Source organism: Rhinolophus sinicus, linkage group LG14, assembly GCF_036562045.2.
Source record: "Rhinolophus sinicus isolate RSC01 linkage group LG14, ASM3656204v1, whole genome shotgun sequence".
NCBI lineage: Eukaryota > Metazoa > Chordata > Mammalia > Chiroptera > Rhinolophidae > Rhinolophus > Rhinolophus sinicus.
Window position 1 is genome coordinate 23,615,837 of NC_133763.1, and position 17,935 is coordinate 23,633,771.

Genomic DNA, 17,935 nt, shown 5'->3' on the forward strand with positions numbered 1-17,935 from the left:
TTTATAAAGAATCTGGGAAATTTTTGTTTGTTTGTTTGTTTTCTTTTTCCTTTGCACAGCTTCATTTATACATGTGTGTAGGGGCACAGGGTGACTCCTAGCTCCTGCATTTGACCGGTGTCTGTTCTCTGGCTATTTTTATTGTAGACCTAGTCTAACATCAGTTATTGCTAGATGAATATTGTTTTACTGGTAGTAAAGTAACTTGATTAAATTGCCAGGCTCTTCTATTGCTTATTTTATGTTGTCTTTTACTGTTCTGGAGCAGTTCTGTCCAGTAGAACTTTCCATGATGATGGAAATGTTCTGTATATCTGCACTGTCCGTTATGGTAGCCACTAACCACACATAGCTATTGAGCACTCGGAAATGTGGCAAGTATGAGTGAGTAAGTAAATTTTCAGTTGTATTGAATTTTTTTTTACAGTTTTATCGAAATATATTTCACAACCGTAAAATATATCTATTTACAGTTCAGTAGGTTTTAGTATATTTACAGACTTGTACAACCATTACCACAATCTAATTTTATAACATTTTCAACACTTCAAAAAGGAAACCCTATCTGTACACATTCCCCATTCTTGCTTTCTGCTCCCAGCCTTTGGCAACTACTACTCTACTTTCTGTTTCTGGATTTGCCTCTTCTGGCCATTTCATGAATGAATTATATAGGATGTGATTGTCTGTGACTGGCATCTTTCACTTAGCATAGTGTTTTCAAGATGCATTCATGTGTTAGCACATAATAACAACATTTTAGAAACTTAACTTTTTTGGCTTTTGGCCAAATTCCTTAAATTGCTTCTGTGGTAGTTCTAATATCCTTGTAGATAGGAGGTTCGTTTTACTTCTTTGGCTTTTGTTTTTGCTTTAATGCTGTGCTGATGTGACACTTCTTAGTCTTGAAGAAGGGGTAGAGTACTTTAGTAATTTAGGTATTTATTACTTTATTGATAAGTACATCAAAAGTGCTGCACAAGTAGCTGACATGAGTGGGCTGCATCAGTAGTTCACATCTTTCAGGGCTGATAATTGTCTACTGTAGCTGGTGAGTTGTAGTCTGTGAGGACTCCAAGTCATTCACTATCAATTATATGTCTTTGCGCAAGTTCATGAGCATTGTTATTTAGAGCAATTCTTGGATGATTGTCATTGTTCCACCGCCTTTTATCTTCTTATCACAAAATGAATACATTTTAAATGTTGGGGATCATTAAGATAGATGCACAGAATGAGTGTTAAGAAAAGGAGGAAAAATAAGAACCTCCGAATTTTGTTTTTGTGATCAGATTTTTGGAAGGATTACCTGGAGGTACATTCTGGCAATGCTAAAGAAAATCAAATGGTAACAAATTTCAGTACAAGACTTTTTTTACATATCATTTCCAAAGTATAGCACCAACAATCATGAAGTAACTTAATATTGTACATGAGATGTGTTCTTCAAAGTTGTATACAAAGCAATAATTTATAAATTAAATCATATTTTCTTAAGTCCACAGTAATTTTTCCTCATAATATAGAATCCCAGTAGTCATGTAATTGATTACATGACTAGGCAAATTAGATTGAAAGCAATACTTGAAGGAGATTTATAAATTTGTAAATTAGTAGTGAAATTCCTTTTTCGTAAGACAAATCTCAGACTTAATTACTTAAGTTAATTTAGGTGTTAATTTAATCTAGGTATTTTATGAGTATTGACTAGAGGATCTTTTTTTTCTTTCACTTTACCGGAAATTGAGTTTATTCAGTAACAGCAGATGAATTGAAACTCGGCAAATGCATGCTGTAGCAAGCAAATCCACTGAGGGCTTGGGGCCGGTTATATTTATAGGCAAGGAGTACAAAGCCGGGGGAGTACAGCTAGAGTCTAAACAGTAATTTCATCGTCTTGAGGATGGGGAGAGATTTGGGGTGATGTTCATTAGTTAAGCGATAAGTCTCGGTCTCTTATAAATCAGGCATTTAATAGAAATCAGTTTCTTGGTTCCTAGTTCTATTCTTCTGAGGGCAGTGCGACAGTCTCCATTTCATGTTGTTCTATCCATTTTATTTATTTGTCTATTTACTTTTTTTAAAGTGGTGAAAAAGAAGTTTATTAGAAGAGATAGTACACTCCAAAGAATTGGGAGTGGGCCCGAGCACAAAGAGAAGCGGCTCAAGGGCCGCAGCTCAAAGGCCTTGTTCTGATCCATTTTAGATTGAAATCCTTTCACACCAGGATGCATGAAAGTTCTTATTACTCCACATTCTTGACAGTGTTCATTATTGATGGTGTTTTAGATTTTGGCCATTTTAATAGGTGTGCAGTGGTTTCTCACTGTTGTTTTAATTCACAATTTCCTAATGATATGTGATGTTGAGTATCTTTTCATATGTTTATTTTCCATCTGTATATCTTCTTTGGTGAGGTGTCTGTTTATGCCTTTTGCCCATTTTATAATCAGGTTGTTTTCTCATTTTTGAGTTTTAAAAGTTCTTTGCATATTTTGTATAACAGTCTCAGATGTGACTTTTGCAAATATTTTCTCCCAGTCTTAATGCATGTTTATGGAAAAAGAGATGTTTTAAAAATGTTAAGAATTGTAAGTATTGGTGATAGGATTAGAGGCGATTCTTAGTTACCTTTCATTTATTTCATTCCCAAAGTTTCTACCGTGAGCCTATATTTTTTTATATAACAAGAACAATGAAAACAATAAACATTAAGTTCACCTAAAATGGCAATAATAGGAAGAAAAATTTTAAACCCTGAAACCTAGGAACTAGAAATGACAACAAATCTAATGTAAGACTCTGGGAGAAATGTCCTTTTTAGTAACTATAAGGCAAATAGGATTAGAACAAAATTTGGATCTCCCACTTCATAATGCCAAAAACAGAGAGAATTGTAATTCAATTTTTTTCCTGCCCTCACATGAGGTCAATATGACTTGAAGTTATGGGGACTAAAAAAAAAAATAATGGTTTCCCTCCCACCTTCTAAGTTCTTCTAGCTGGGCTAATAATCAAATTAACAGAGACAGGAAGAAATCAAATGTTTAGTACATGCACATGGGGAATTCACATAAGAATGAAAATTCCAAAGACCGTGAGGCAACATTGGGTGTACAAAATATTTTTGGATAAAGGAGAAAAGGGGGGAAGTGATATTAGATTTCAGAATTGACAATGGGTGATTTACAGATAGTTGAGGAAGAGTGGAACACACATGGCAGGAAAGTTTTTGCTAACAGACTTGGAGTCTTCCTGATTGATGCTAGGGTAAAGATTCTTAATCGTTTTTAATAAGCCAACTTCCAGTGAATTCTTGGGCTTATATATGTATTTTAGTTCCTGAATATGAAATGGTAGTAAAATAGTATACTTTAGAATTGTTTCATGCTTAATAGAAACTGATTTGAGTTCAAATTTGAGTAGCAGCGTTTTTGTTTTTTTTTTTTTTTAATTTGGTAGGGCTGGTATTATTTTTCTTTATTGATGAGAAAACAATTTTGAAGAGTTTAAATGAGTTGCCAGAGATAATTGGGCAAAACTTCTGATTAGCAAAACCTCTTCCTTTTTCTCCTCTCTTCCTTTTTTCAGTCTTTCTTTTTTTATGTCATAATTTATATAAAGTAAAATGCACATATTTTAAATGTCAGCTGAATGAAATTATGTTATGTGTCCTCCTACTCAATACTTTCCTTTACCTCAACTTCCACAGAGGTTATTGTTATTATGATATCTATTACTATAGGTTAGTTTTGCCTGATCTTGAATTCCATATAAGTGGAATCATATATATTAGGTTGGTGCAAAAGTAATTGCGGTTTAAAAGGTTAAAAATAATTGCAAAAACTGCAATTACTTGTGCCTCAACCTAATAATATGAACTCCTTTGTGTCTGAATTCTCTTGCTCAGTATTGTATCAATGCGATTCATTCATGTTGCATTTAGCAGTAATTCATTCTTTTTATTGCTATGTAGTAATCTCATAAATGAATATTCATTCTTTTTATTGCTATATAGTAATTCTCTTATTGATGGTTATTTGGGTTACTTCTAATTTTTGGCTATTGTGAATCTTCTTGCTATACACATTCTTGTACATGTCTTTTGGTAGATGTAATCACTTACAGGTCTGGAGCACTTAATTCTAGAATAGAATCGCTAGGTTATATGTAAATTTTGTATATATTGCCAGTCAGTTTTCTAAACCAATTTCTGTATCCATGAACAAAGTATGAGAATTCCAGTTGTTTCAATTGCCTACTGACACTTGATATTATCGTTATTTTTTAAGGTGAATGATAGGGGCAAAAATCACACATACATGCGTGCACACTCACTTTTTAGTTCTACAAGAAAAGATTCCTTTAATAATCATGAAACATTAAATACTTTTGGGACTGTTAATTAGCAGTCCTCCATTTCATGTGAAACTGGCCTCTGGAGTTTATTTTAGTCAATTAAATGTTGGAAAAGTTCAACTTGGTTTTTCACTGATATACCCCTGTACTGTGCATTTTCACTCTCTGTGGGTCAGATGCTTTTTACTGCTGTACAGACTGGTTGTTTCCAAGTGACCATGATTCCAAAATTTATATAAATATTATCTTTACTCTTTCTCATTTAGTTTGTACTTAAGTCCCAGCATTATGGAGACGGATATTGAAAATTTATTTGTAAACATTTTTATAACATTAGTTTTGTTTTGGTACAATTTCACTGAAGTTTTTATGTTTATCTTTTGTTTCCTACTTTGTAATCTTTCAATTCTTGAACTACTTTGTAATTCTGCAGAATATGGGTCTCTGAGACCATATTCATCAGGAAGGTAAAGGCTGTCAGTTGCTGCATTCCCTATGATGATGATTCTATCATACTGTAGGAGAGTTTGCATTTTCAGCAACATTGGAGAATTTATCCAAATGATACTCTCTTAAAGGTATTGAAAGTAAAAATAGTTTTTCTCTGCCATTGAGGTTTGCTGCAGTGAGAGTGCCTCTTGTGGCCAGTTCACAGTCTGGCGCAGCACAAAGAGATCTAGCTCAAACATGAAGAGAGTGGACTCCTAATGCTGATCCAAGATTTAATTCACTATTTTAATTTTAACAAAGTTGTATCACCTTTGGAAGCTTTGGGTTACTTATCTAAAAACAAACAAAAAACTGGTATAGTATTTCCCTTTTATTTAAAATTTTAATTTTTTAATTGAAAGTACTCTGAAAAATATTACATACGTGTTAATAAGTTGTCTTAAAATGAAGTTCTTTTTTTCTTTTTTGACACGTTTTTGGTTAGTTGTGAAAGTTCAAAGATCCATTTTGACTATTGAAAAAACAGAAAAAGTTTACATCAAAGAACTATGGTTGAATGACATTCAAGCAAATAGTATTTGGGAAACAATATAATGAGTATCTAAAACATCTTTTTTGTATGTATACATTTTTGTTCAGTCAGTCTAAATACAGGTAGCTTTTTTGTCATTGGATAAATGAATTACTTTAGTAATTTAAATGGAAACTAAATCTGGCTAACAGAGCTCTTTTACCATAAATATTTTCTAGTAAAGTAGGATGACATAAGGTGTAGCCAAAACTGATTAGCAGCTTACATTAGTTCTCAAATTGAGATGACTTAAATAAAAAACAAATACTAGTTGGTTATGTACAATCCATAATTATCAAACAGATTTACTTTTGGCTCCAAAAAGAAATAGGATAATAATGTTATGTTATATATATTTTTCAGTATTGAATATTATCAGTATAAAAATTTTAATTAAACTTTTAATTGTTGAACCATATCTATTAAAGCCCCATTCATTTGAAATTAGTGTAAGAAATGAAGTTTGTATTTTTTTTGTTCATTCCAGAAATATTTATTGAGTGCCTACTAGGTCCAGTGCATGGTGCTGAAAGCCTAACTGAAAAAGATTGGCGTGACTCCTGCCTTCATAGGGCTGCCTTGTGTCCTGGGGAGAAAAGCATTAGACAAGTTATTACACACTTCGATTATTTTAGTACAATGTGGCAATGCTTGCACAGGTCCTTTGAGAGTATACAAGGAGTATAATCATATTTGTATTTTTTAAAAAAGACGTACATGTAATGCACAGAAAATTTCTGCAGTGTTACACAGAATAGTGGTTATATCTTAGGAGTGAGGGATGATAAGACTGACATTTTATTTTATGCAGTTCTATACTTATTGGATATTTTATGATAACTATGTACAAAGCATCTCATGTAAAATTCAGGTCAATAAAAATCATGTACACAAACATTAATAAGGTTCCATACAACTTGTCAAGTCATACCTCTGGTTTATAACTATACTGATACTCAAAGCTGATCATATAGGTACCCTCCTTGGGAGTTCTGAGCATAGGAGGCTCAGGGAGAGGCCACCTAGGAAAGGAGAGGTTCTAAGCGAAGGCACAGAAATGTGATTCCTTATTGTTTCTTGCCATATTTCTGTTTGGAAGGAGCAGTATTTGATCATATCAAATACTACCTCATCATTTTGATGGTTCTTGATATTGTCCTATAAGATAGATTATTTCTCTGCCTTTCAGTTCTTGTTCAGTTTGTCTTTGAAATCTTGTAAGATTTCTGGATTTTCTATTAGCAATTACACCTATCTCAAAGAATACTTTTTCAAACGTTGTAATGTGTGTGAATAGAATAGGAAATTCTAGCAAAAAGAAAAATATGTACAGTAAGAAAAGATCAAGGTTAGTGTTTGCATTGAACAATATGAAGGATAATAGTATATTTATATTTTACTGTCCTGGAAATCAACTTTAAGGGTAATGATAATATGGAATTTGGTGATATATATATATATATATATATATATATATATATATATATATATATATATAAACTATCTTGCTAGGCACAATACAAAAATAACTTCACTTGGAGAAAATATATTTAAAAATTTTAGGTTTACTTTTTTCCTTCTATAGCCAAATTGCAAAGTAGAAAAAAATATGATCAAATGCAATGAATTTTTAATTATTCATTTAGCAAAACAAGCATTTTTAAAGTGCTGGTTTTTTACCAGGGACTGTGCTTAAATAATGAACTTAAAAAAGACTCCTCTATTGCTTTTTGGCTTAATGGGGCAGAGAGAGAGAGAGAGAGAGAGAGAGAGAGAGAGAGAGAGAAAACAGATTTATATGTGGCACTACGAAAGTGATTAATTCTATCTGGAAAAATCAGAATACAATAGTAGATACAGCAGCAAACGTGTTGAATATTATATGACAGGTACCATTGAAAACTCTTTCATACATTAACTAATGAAATTATCCCCACACCCCAGGGCATTTGCCCTGTTATCCCCATTTTATAGGTAGAAAGCTCATTCAAGCTTACATAGCTTGCAAGTGGCTGAGTGTTGCCGGCTGGTTCTACAGGCTTTTTTCTTAACCGTTATGCTATACTACTGCATTTTCATGGTGGAGGAGTTAATATTTGATCTAAGACTTGCAGCAGGTGAGTCAATTCAAATGGAGAGGAGAATGGGGAAAGAGCTTTCCAGTTAGTAGTTGGAGATAGATCAAATTCTCAGATGAAAGTGATTGTTGGAACTGGTAATTTAAGGTCACTGATGATCCTAGCATTTGCCATGTTAAGTGGGGTGATGAGACATAAGGGAGGTAAAATTTTGGTGATAATTCTTTCAAGAAACCTTCATGTATTGGGAGGAAGAAAGACACAGAGATTGGTACAGGTTCAGGGATAGTTTAAAGATGAGTAAGGATTGCGTATATTTAGAGGCTGAGGAGAGGGAACCAGAGATTGAAGATATAGGAGAGGGGTCTGGTTGATGGAGCATTATGTGCGAGGAATGAGATATAGACGAGGCTATGGATCTTGGACAAGAAAAAGTCTGCTGACTCTCGTGTGAGAGAGAGGTTAAAAATGGCTATAAATGGAGTTCAATTTGGGGAATGAAATGTAACTGAGTGAATCTCTTACTAATGGTCTCTATTTTTTCTCTTACTACTGAGAGTGAGGGAAGAGAGTAGGATAGGATAGTAGTGAATATGTGACAGTGACTCTGGGGAATGGCAGAACAGACTAGAATTGCTTGATGGCTTTGCATGGTTGTGCTATTGACTGCAGCAGTATTGAATTACCATTGTGTAGTATTAGAAATGGTGACGGGTTAGATTGAAGGCTGATTATTTTCTTAAGAAATATTGAATAATTTATACATAAGACTAATAGGACAATGTAAGTGAAAGACAAAGAAGTGATACAATTTACTTTAATTGAAGGCAATACTTCAATCATTTGACAGTGTTGCCCTTACTATGTATTTTGAAAGTAATTTCTGGAATGATATTTGGACTACGTCAGAGTATACAATAGGAGAGGGTACAGTTTGAGAACCAGCATCTTTTATATGCTCACTTACGATGTGAATCTTGAAGCTATAAATAACAGCAAAGAGTCCATATTTGAAATGTGTCATGTATGGTAATAATATGGTAAATGGACACAGAAAAGAAAGACTTACAGTGAATCAAGAAATTTTTGTGTTGAGAGAAAATTGTTGATAAATGGAAGAGAAGAGAGTGCCCTACGTTGCCTTTTTATTGATGAAATATAGAAACCTTGCTTAGTCTGTCTCTGTAATGGAATTCCTCTTTCACGGGGAATACTACTTGACTTAATTGGAAAAAATACACTTTCTTCCCCCATCATGGAAGATTGTTTTAGAGCTGAAAACTCACTAGTTTTTGGTCATTAATTTCCGCTAATGTTTTGAGTTTTCAGGCAAATTATTAGTAGATATATTGTGCTTTGGGGCAACTGTGTTCACTACTTTCTAAGTAAAATCTAAGATAACCTTTTCTTGATAACTTTTGATTATTCTACTGTATGTACTTATATCATTGTGTTTTTGTATTTGAGTGCCTGGAATTTCTTTGAAGTATTAAGTTTTAACAAACGTTGTTTAAATTAAAACACAGAGGTTAGCATCGTGTGTATTAGGTTTTGTGAATTTATAGAAGATCCATATTCTCTCCTTTCTTCTTCATTTTTTTTTATTAGCATGTTCTTTAAGGCTAGAGTCTGAAATTTAGTCTTGTTTATCCATTTCTTATAGATATAAGGCTGATGGTAAATATTTAGAGAAGAGCCAGGCGAGGTGTTACTACTGGCTTTGCTAAAATGGAGGAGTCTGCTGCTTCCTGGGGATATTATTCCTGTTTATTTCAAGTTTCAGATTTAACCACAACTTTTCTAAGACAGTGCTTTTGAACTGATAGTTTTTACAAGTGATAGAGAGTGTTTTTTAAGGGTTTAGTCACACTTTTTATATGTGGTATAATGTTTTTTATTTTTTTAAGCTTCCCATTTATTGAATTTCTAGGAAATGTCTAGCTGTATGATGAATTACTTTACTTAATTCTAACAACACCTTTTCAGGGTACTTGGGGTGTCATCCTCATTAAGGATGAAGAAATTGAATTTGGAAAGGTTCAGTAACTTGCCCAAGATCATTCAAATATAGGTCTGTCTCAAAGCATACACTTTTATCTTTTTAATTTTATTGTTGTTCTTTGATATTTCTATAATTTTGAAGAGCTGTATTCTCTATATAGTGCCTGTATTCAGAGGAAGTGAAACATTGCAAAGTAATTATCAAACCATATCAAAGACATAATATCTTTGTTCCCTCATTTCCCTAACTATGCATATGTGTTTAAATAGTCTTGAACTGTATAGGTTTAATTTGGCAGAGAACATCAGCTTGATTTCTAAGAGGTAGAGAGAAAAGCAAAAATGAGGATTGATTTTTGAAAAAATATTACGATTTTTGGTGTTCTGATGATAAGAAATTATAGCAAAAAAAAAAAAAATTCCAGTCTTTTCGTATATATATAATCTCATGACTTTAAATACGTACCAATTTTAAAAACTTGTACTTCTTCTTGCATAGAGCTCTCAGTATGTTCAGTGTGTTGCTGGGTGTCTGCAGCTGATGCTTCGGGTCAATGAGTACCGCTTTGCCTGGGTAGAAGCAGATGGGGTAAACTGGTGAGTGCCTATTTACTTTTAATGTAGAACAACATTTAAAAGCATCTCTCCTTGACATTTACAAAGAAATTAATTCTGTTAATCACCCAAAAGAAGTATTTTAATTTTCTCATTTCTGTTTACAGTGGATTATGCTAACTTTTCTAGAAATCAATAATAACTACCAGTTGGAATGTTTCCCCTTTTCCTTGCATGGTCTGTGCTATTATAAGAGGCTAAGGATTCCTAAAAACCAAATCTTGGTAGAACAAATTCCAGATACTCAGAATAGAAAAACAATTTTAAAAATGTGGTAAATACAGGCAAAAATCAACAATAAAAAGTCTTATGCCAAAAAGAGTGAATATCAGTCATTCTTTGTAAAGCTATATAATCAGTCCATTCTTTGTGGGGTCCTCATTTGCAGGTCCAGAAGCTTTGAGGAGCTGTCTTTTCAGATTTAACAATGTGTTTTTACAAACAAAGAACCCATAAACCCCCAAAACAAACAAATAAAATTATTTTACTACCAGAAAGCCAATTTATTTATTTATAGTGATAGATCTTACTGCTCTTTAACCAAATATTCTTTTCAGTTAGTGAAGACATTTTTTGTCTGTTGGAAAATCTATACAGGAAGCTAGTTTATCAACAGAAGGTTGCTTGGTGAGGGAGGCTTGAGAGCAGAAGAGTTGACTGAACGATCCTGACGCTGTGGTAGGCTTATGCGTCCAGCTCCAGTTTAGGAATATACCTGCCAAAGGGACCACATACCCTAGATCTTCTCAGCCAATATTTGCATGCGATTTCTTAGGGTGGGTTACTTCTGCAAATGACTGTTCTTATGAATTACATTTGAATTGTCATAAGCTACACTATAACCATCAACTCAATAAATTAGTAATCTTATAATAATCTGCAAAATTTCTACTTATACGTATTTAATCCCCAGTATGTCAGGAAAAATAGTCATAATTTGCTATCTAGATCCTTTGTAAAATATATATTTAATCATTTTATGAATAATTAATAGAATTAAGAAAAAAGAGATAGTAGAAAACAACCATTAGAAATTTTAATAAGAATTTTTACATAGCATACCTTTTTGTAGTAAGTAAATTTTGGTGCACAAACATCATAAAAGATGAAAGAAAACCATGATATGTCCTTTTAGCAAATTGGAATTGTCCAAGTTGTTGTTGCAATACTGTTTTGAAGTTTTTCATGTTGAATGGCTAACTAGGTGAGAGTACAATATTACCTTTTTGTCCTTAGAAATATATTGTTCACTCATCAATTCTCTAGTTTGAGATATAGTCATCTGAAGAATCACAGTTTAAGATTTCACTTATGTGACCAATTTCATCATCACTGTTATAGAATGGAATGCTGTCTGTCTCTTTGCTTTCAACTTCCAATTTATCTAATAATAGTAAAATGCCTTCCTCAGGTAATTGTCAGTATAGGAAGGAAATAAAAAGTTCTGAATTCTCAGCTGTGTTCATACTGTGTCAGCAGACTCAACAGAGGGACTCAGAGGACTCAGCATTTAGTTGTTCTCATGGCTGAGATTTATTACAGAGACGGTATGGATACACAGCTGGACCATAAGGCTGAGTCTGGAGGAATCCATGTAAAGCTTTCTTAGTACTCTTCCTTCCATGAGGGGATTGCATAGCACACTCTTCCCCCAGCAATGAAAGTGCAACAACATTTGTGTAAGGTTTCTGCCCAGGAAACTCACTAGGCACTCCACACCCACAGTTTTTATTGAGGTTTGTTAGGTAGACACCCTCTGCCTAACACACTGCAAAATTCCAGGCTCCAGATGTAAGGCCAGATGTTTAGCATAAACGTTGTTTGTGCAAACAGTTTAGGTACAGTGAGCCACCCTTATCATTTAGGAAAAGTTTTGTATCAGTGTAGGGAACTGTTTACCAGTCAAGTTCCCACAGCCAGCCAAGGGCCAGCTTTGCAGGCAGTCTTTTCTAAGGATAACAGTCAGAGGATGATGATTTTAATAAAGGTAGACTGGAAAGATGGTGATTCTAGTCTTTTTACCTTCTTAGAAAAATGGTGCAATATTTTGGGCAATACAATAAAAAAGGATGATTATTTACTTATCTATTTATCAGTATTATATTATCTTCCTAAGTGATTCATTATTCTCCAACTTTCTTATAAGTTTAGTCTTTAAATGTTTTTAGCATAGTTGGGAGTAATGAATGGATAATGATGAAATAATATCAAGGATGATGAAATAGTGTAATTCTCTAAATTATATATAACAAAATCTTAAAGTTTCCATAACATACCTTAGGTTTAAAATAGACCTGGATGATGATTGCAAAATAAATGGAATTTTATTCTATGAAACAAAAAGTAGATTTTCTTTTTGTTCTTTGGAAGACTGGTAAGAGAATAAAAGTCACGAAACAAATTTATACAAAGTTATAGTTGTAGTTATAAGTATAGTTATAATTGCTCAAAAAATAAACTCAAATACTAAAATTTAGTTCAATAAACTGTAAAATCAAGAATAACCACATGCTGCTGTTCTAATTACTGGCACTTAGTATTTTGGAGGACAGTAAGCAATATTAACTATTCAGTTTAGCAACAAGAGCAGGGATAAATACAATTTAGAATATTTCATGTTCAACCTACACATTTTAGTGGGTAGTGACCACTAACAAGATTAGCAATAATCAAATCAATAAAGAAGCATTTAGGGTGAGAATAGGCATTAATAAAGGTATAATATGTTAACTTGCTGATGGTATAGCAATTTAGAAAAATCATTTAATCTTCATTTTTTAAGAAATGAAATGTGCACTTTGTACTTTTCAGTATCTTTTGTTAGGATTGAAAGTTTTCTTATATATTTTTTCTGGTATTTCTCAAATCACAAGGAGAATCATACGAGGAGAAACAATCTTCAAGTGTAGCCTGTTTGAAGAGAATTGATGTTTTTAAAACCCCAGTATATTTTTATCTATATAATTTTCTTTCTTTTTTGGTTAAAAACCTGTTACATGAATGACACAACACTATTTCTGAATGTTTGTATACCCATATAAGAACAAAAATATACTTTGCATTGTCTTGTGTATTGTTGACTTCACTAGAAGATCTAAAGGTTAGCACTGATTTTTTTTTAAATACTGGAGCTGAAAGGGGGCTTTTACTGGAGTAATTCCCTCCACAAATTCATCCAGCACTTCTGAACATTTATACCCCAATATTTGAAATATTTTGAAAGTATAAAGAAGCATATAAATGAAAGCTAAGTTTTTTTAAAAACATCAGAACATTACATTATTGGGTGATATTGCGTGATGAGGTGCGAGGTGCTCATGGGTTTGAAGAGCAGCTGCTAGCTAAAAGTGTACAAATCAGCTAGTAAACTAGCTGCTTTTCCTCCCTACTCCCTGCATTGGCTGGATTGAAAAAACAACAAAACACCTTAATTAAAAGACAAAACAGAACACTAAATAGTTATTTTGGCCTCATGGACCTTGGCCTTCTTTCTAATCTTGGATTTGACAATTATTTGTATTTTTTGAGCTCTCTGTATAATGTTGTACTATATATTACGGGAACACAAAGAAACACACATGGTCCTTTCCTCTAAGGAATTTACAGTCTTGTTGGCAAGTATTATTAAATACCTAACAAAGGTAGCATTTAGGAGTCTACAACATCATTTAATAACTTTTTCAGGGACTTTAACAGTAGCACCAAACTCACCAGTTTGAGAGGGTTAGCAGAAACCTAACTGGTAATTCATGCCTGCCCACTCATTCTTCAGGTCTCAGCTCCAGGGCCACGTCCTCTGAATCCTTCCCTCCACTGCACTAGACTCAGTTTCCTTGAGAGCACAGGCATTGTCTGTTTTTCCAACCTTTATGTCATTATATCCCCCGTGCCTTGCACCGTACAACATACATTTGTTAAAGTACTATTATCTCCTTAGCATGTCCTTTATGCTCCACTGTATTAAGAGTTAGGGCTCCTGCACCTAAGGGTATCCCTTCCTTATTCTGGTAAACAGGAGCTTTATTTTGCTTCATTAGAGTATTTCTTATGGTTGATATTGGATATAGAAGACTTCTCCAGTAATCATATATATATCTATATACACATATATCTATATATCTATATACATATATATGTATACACATATATGTAGTAGACTAATTTTAAACTAGCTTAAACTTTTCTGCAGCATTCATCGTTGACCACTCCTTCCTTTGAAACCTTTCTGTCTTGGTTTCTGCAATAGAATATTGGTCCTGAGCTCTCCTTAATCCCTCTGGTTATTAAAGTTTTTTTACTTTAACAGAGATAGTTTAATGTGAAGAACTGTTAACTAGGTTTCTGAAAACAAACAAGGATTCTCAAGTGTCAGAAAGATAGGAAGTACAGATACTCCTAAAGCTGGGTAGCAAAGGTAAGAAATTGCAATTACTAAATTTACACGCTTCAAAGAGGGGCTGTGTGAAGCTGCAATTAGAATATTAGACTAGGGAGTACTGCTTATCTGGGACTTATGTCTCTGAGTTCAGAGGAAGGGTCACATAGGTTGGGACTCAGAGGGCTGGTGCTGGTGTCTCTGAGGGTGTGCAGTGAGGCTTGTTCTGCTAGAGCTGTTGCGAAAATGAACTTAGCTGCTGCCACGGGAAAGAACGGTTGCTGCCAGGGTGACGAAATGTTGCAGAAGTGATCACAGGAAGCCAACAGGAGAAAGTCTCTCTTCCTCTATCCTGCAGTCAGCCTCTAGCATCTCCTATCGGCAGAGCCAGCTGGTAAAGTAGATATGTGGCTTAATGTCTCAGCCACAACGTCACAAAGCGAAGGGTAAAAGGCTTACCTTAATAACTGAAATAATCAGAGAACAAAGGAAACTGGGTATTAGGGTACTAACAGAATAAAATTACATGATTTTACACCTGTTGAAGTATTGACATCAATATTAAGTAAAAGCAAGTCTTACACAATAGCCAAATATGAGATGATTAAGGAAAATTCAGCAAATTTGTAACTATACAAATGACAAAAATGGAGAAATGGCAAAAATATAAACCTTCCAGTGGGCTACTACTTATAGATTGTAAAATTAAATTTAAAATTTATAGTAGTAGATTTATTTTTTAGAGCAGTTTTAGCTTTACAGAAAAATTGAAAGTGCAGTAAGTTCCCATAGATGAGGTATGATCAAACAATACGGTAAAAGTTTAAATTAAAAAAAATTGATAATAGTAAAAGACACATTGCCTTTAATCCCCTTCAAAATACTCCTTTTCGCTTCCAACACACGTATCCCATTGTTCTTGCTACTTTCTGAAGCAGTCCTGGAAGTCCTCTTTTGTGAGTGTCTTTAGTTGCGCTGTTGGGGCTGACTGGATCGATTCAAAATGTTTCTATCCTTTGTTGTGTGACTATAGGCATTCCCCAGAGAAATTTCCTTAGCACTCTTCTTTGGTGTAATCTCTTTCATTTCCATTTTCCTTATCAGTAAAATTGGAGATTGAACTAGAAGCTTCTGAGGTTCTAACCCTGAAATTCAATGATTGGCTATGTTAAATTAGGACTTATAATGGGTTTTTCCAATCGCATGCCCTCTTTTCTCTAAGTTTCCTAAATATTTTTAAAGCTGTAAATGATCCTCTTGGTCGTCAAGACTCAAAATCTTGATATAACATCTGACTTCACCAAGATGTACTGGGTGTCATCCATGTGTCACCAAGTCCTGTTGACTTTAGCTCCTTAAATGTGTCAGATTCTTGTTTCCATTCCTACTGCCGTGTTGCAAATCTGTGTTCTCTTTCTCATTGCTTTTCTGCAGCAATTGCTGCTTGCCTTAGTCCTGTGACTTTGGAGAGGGTTAAGTGAAGCTGTGCTGCAAATGGCTCTGCATGAGTGGGGATCTAGTTCGCTTGTTATTGCTGGCAGAAAACAAACTGAGGACATAATTTTGTTTCATTAGTGCAAAAAGAGTGATCAATTATTTCTTTTTGTTGCACTGTTATATTAAATGTTTTCTTAATATGTGTTCCTTTTCAGCATAATGGGAGTTTTGAGTAACAAGTGTGGCTTTCAACTCCAGTATCAAATGATTTTTTCAATATGGCTCCTGGCATTCAGTCCTCAAATGTGTGAACACCTGCGGCGCTATAATATCATTCCTGTTCTGTCCGATATCCTTCAAGAATCCGTCAAAGAGAAAGTGACAAGAATCATCCTGGCAGCATTCCGTGTAAGTGTTCTGTGGTGTTTTTTTATGGTGCACATGCATGTGTGTGTGTGTGTGTGTGTGTGTGTGTGTGTGTGTGTGTGTGTGAGAGAGAGAGAGAGAGAGAGAGAGAGAGAGAGAGAAGGAGGGACAGAGGCATTTTCACTGTGGAGTATATTTGAGGGCTTTTGGGGGGTGGGAAAAAGTTGCTTGTTCTCTATGTAGTTATGAAACTATGGCACGTTGGTGAAGATAGAGTAAAATATCACTAATTTGTATTGATGGCATGTGGGAGGAACTGATTTAATTGGATGAAATGTATGAGTTACAGAATGCTTGTAAGGAAATATAATTGTATTGCATTCAGATAGAGGAAGTCCCTTTTTGTTGCAGTTTTCCAACAGACTGTTATTGAGGTTTTTCTCTTATGGTGCCCTTAGTGTAGTATGGAGTTCTATTTTAGATTCTGGATTTATTGACTAGCAGTATTTCTGAGACAGCTATAAAGATCTATAATTATTTTGAACAGTAAAGTTATTCTATTAGGATATTAGAATTTTTGGCAATTATCTAAGTCAACTTTCTCTTTTGAATAGATGAGGGAGTTGAGGCAAGAGGGGAGCAGAGCTAGAATCTGAATACTAGGTCTTCTGTCGGCCAGGCAATTGTAGCACAGAATAAAATATTGTTAATTATGGTTACTCAGAGCCAGTGCATTTGCTGTAACAATTGTCTGTTGATAATTTTGTTGGTTGCCTTAGAATTTAAGGAGGCTTCTGAGGGATGGCTTGGCTGACCTAGTGTCTTTAAGGCTGCTGCACAAGAGTAATAATAGTGGCTTTGTCTCCTGTAGTGCTTACAGCGTGCCATGCATCATTCTAAGGTTTTCCATTTGTTAACTCATTTAATGCTTACCACAGCCATATAATATGGCAATTATTGTTGTTATTATTAGTATATTGGTATCATATCATATAATATGGCAATTATTGTTGTTATTGTTAGTATATTGGTATCATTAGTGTTAGTGTTAGTCTCATCATACAAACTGGATACTGAGGCAGAGAGGGCAGTTTACTGGTAGGTGGTAGACATACAAATCCAAGTTAGTTTCAGAATATGCTTTTAACCATTATTTGTTATGCTTTCTTTAAATAACCAACAAAATAAATAAAAAGTAGTACAGATATATTGCAAACATTTAAATAAAATCATCACATTTGCCAAATATAGTCAGTAACATCTTTTTGATTTTTCTAAGCACGCAGAGATAAATATATAAATAAGTGTATGATTTTGTTTTGTGTTTAAAAATAAAAATGGCATCATATGATAAATACTGTCCTATAACTTTATTCTTATATATGTAATGAATATATTTTCATTTTTATATGTATAGAAATTCAATGTACTTTTTAATGGTTGTATCCGACTATGTTGATGTGAAGTGGTTTATTTAACCAGTGTCTTATTGTTGGGCATGTAGAGTGCTTCTAGTTTCTTTTACATATGTTTGCCCACTTTGATGAATATTTCAGTTGGATATAGTACTACAGATGGAATTGCTGAGTCAAAGAATATACTTTGATGGATTTATGGATTATATTGGTGGGTTATATCTAATCACCTTTCAAAGATATGCAAATTTATATTTTCATCAACTGT

At 33.8% G+C, this 17,935-nt stretch overlaps 1 protein-coding gene across 2 annotated transcripts in view; it reads left to right on the forward strand.

The window, feature by feature from the left end:
- Window positions 1-17,935, forward strand: part of ATP6V1H (ATPase H+ transporting V1 subunit H) — a 151,630-nt gene that overhangs the window by 24,387 nt on the left and 109,308 nt on the right. For both annotated transcript variants that reach the window (XM_019729824.2, XM_019729826.2), the window contains 2 exons: window positions 9,959-10,056; window positions 16,102-16,294. In XM_019729824.2, coding sequence (XP_019585383.1) covers window positions 9,959-10,056; window positions 16,102-16,294 — 291 coding nt within the window. The remainder of the gene's footprint in view (window positions 1-9,958; window positions 10,057-16,101; window positions 16,295-17,935) is intronic.